This window comes from Sphaeroforma arctica (genome assembly GCF_001186125.1).
Source record: "Sphaeroforma arctica JP610 unplaced genomic scaffold supercont1.8631, whole genome shotgun sequence".
NCBI lineage: Eukaryota > Ichthyosporea > Ichthyophonida > Sphaeroforma > Sphaeroforma arctica.
The window spans coordinates 1-1,061 of record NW_014031927.1 but is presented as its reverse complement, the minus strand read 5'-3'; the positions used below and the strand labels follow the sequence as shown (position 1 = coordinate 1,061).

Sequence of the window (1,061 nt, the reverse complement as noted above, 5' to 3'; positions counted from 1 at the left end):
ATATATTTGATTATTTGGACGAACATGATGTATTTATTCCTTTTGTATGAGATATTCACGAGCACAGTATTTCTATCGATGACCTGTCAATCTCGGGAAGGCAATGTCTTCTCATGGGAATGAAGCTGCATACACTCCACTTACACGAACCGACAACCTATATCCATTTTATACGGGTATGTTTCTGTTGCAAGTATGCTAACCATGTTATTTTATCCTTCAATTAAATTGCAGCAAGGCCCCACCACCTCTGCGGAGGATCAAGCCAAAGTGGCTGCACTCAAGGCACAGATGGCCTCGACAGACCAGCGGTTACAAGGCGACGGGGCCTCAGGGGCTTCAGCCACGTTAGAGTCCATTCCAGATGTAGCGATTGGCGCAGGTCGACAGAAGTACGTGCTGATAAAGGTGTGGTGAGTTGGAATGCACGATGTACAGTTGATGTTTGTTGCTACAGTGCACACGTGGGTATACTTGCCGTTACGAGGGAGGGGCTTTGGCTTGGAGAGGGTGTTACTTACGTGCCTGCCACACCTAGGTCGAGTTTAGTTGCCGCGACGAACATTGGGGATTCCAGCTGTGTGCTTATACTAGTGTGGTAGTTTCACATAAAGTATGATTCCATGAGTATGTGCAGTGTTTTATTTTAATGTGTGATTAGCATACAACGGGAGAGCGCTGCACAGGAATTGACTATGTTTCAGTCTCTACTAAATGCAGAGATTGACCTGGCGAGGCATAACTATGTACTTATGGCGTTGTAGTGTATGCTAGTGTATATAGTGTGCTGTCTTCGAGCAGGCCTTATATACATGGATCACCATCTACAGATTACGAGTGCTATACAATCGCATCTCTCACACTTGAGTATGTTCCAGATTCCATTATTGACTATGGGTCACTGGTAAGCGTGCCAGCCACAGGACGGTATATATATATATATATATATGTATTTATGTATGTATGCATGTATGTATTTATGTATGTATATATTTATCTATGTATATATATATATATATATGTGTGTGTGTGTGTGTGTGTGTGTGTGTGTGTGTGTGTGT

At 43.0% G+C, this 1,061-nt stretch overlaps 1 protein-coding gene across 1 annotated transcript; it reads left to right on the top strand.

Moving 5' to 3' along the window:
• Positions 1-234: 234 nt before the first annotated feature.
• On the top strand, positions 235-408 carry SARC_16677 (hypothetical protein; the record flags this gene model as incomplete). Its single annotated transcript, XM_014289223.1, has 1 exon — positions 235-408. A coding segment is annotated over one exon (174 nt), but the record flags the coding sequence as incomplete, so codon positions are not given.
• Between the last annotated feature and the right edge of the window lie 653 nt (positions 409-1,061).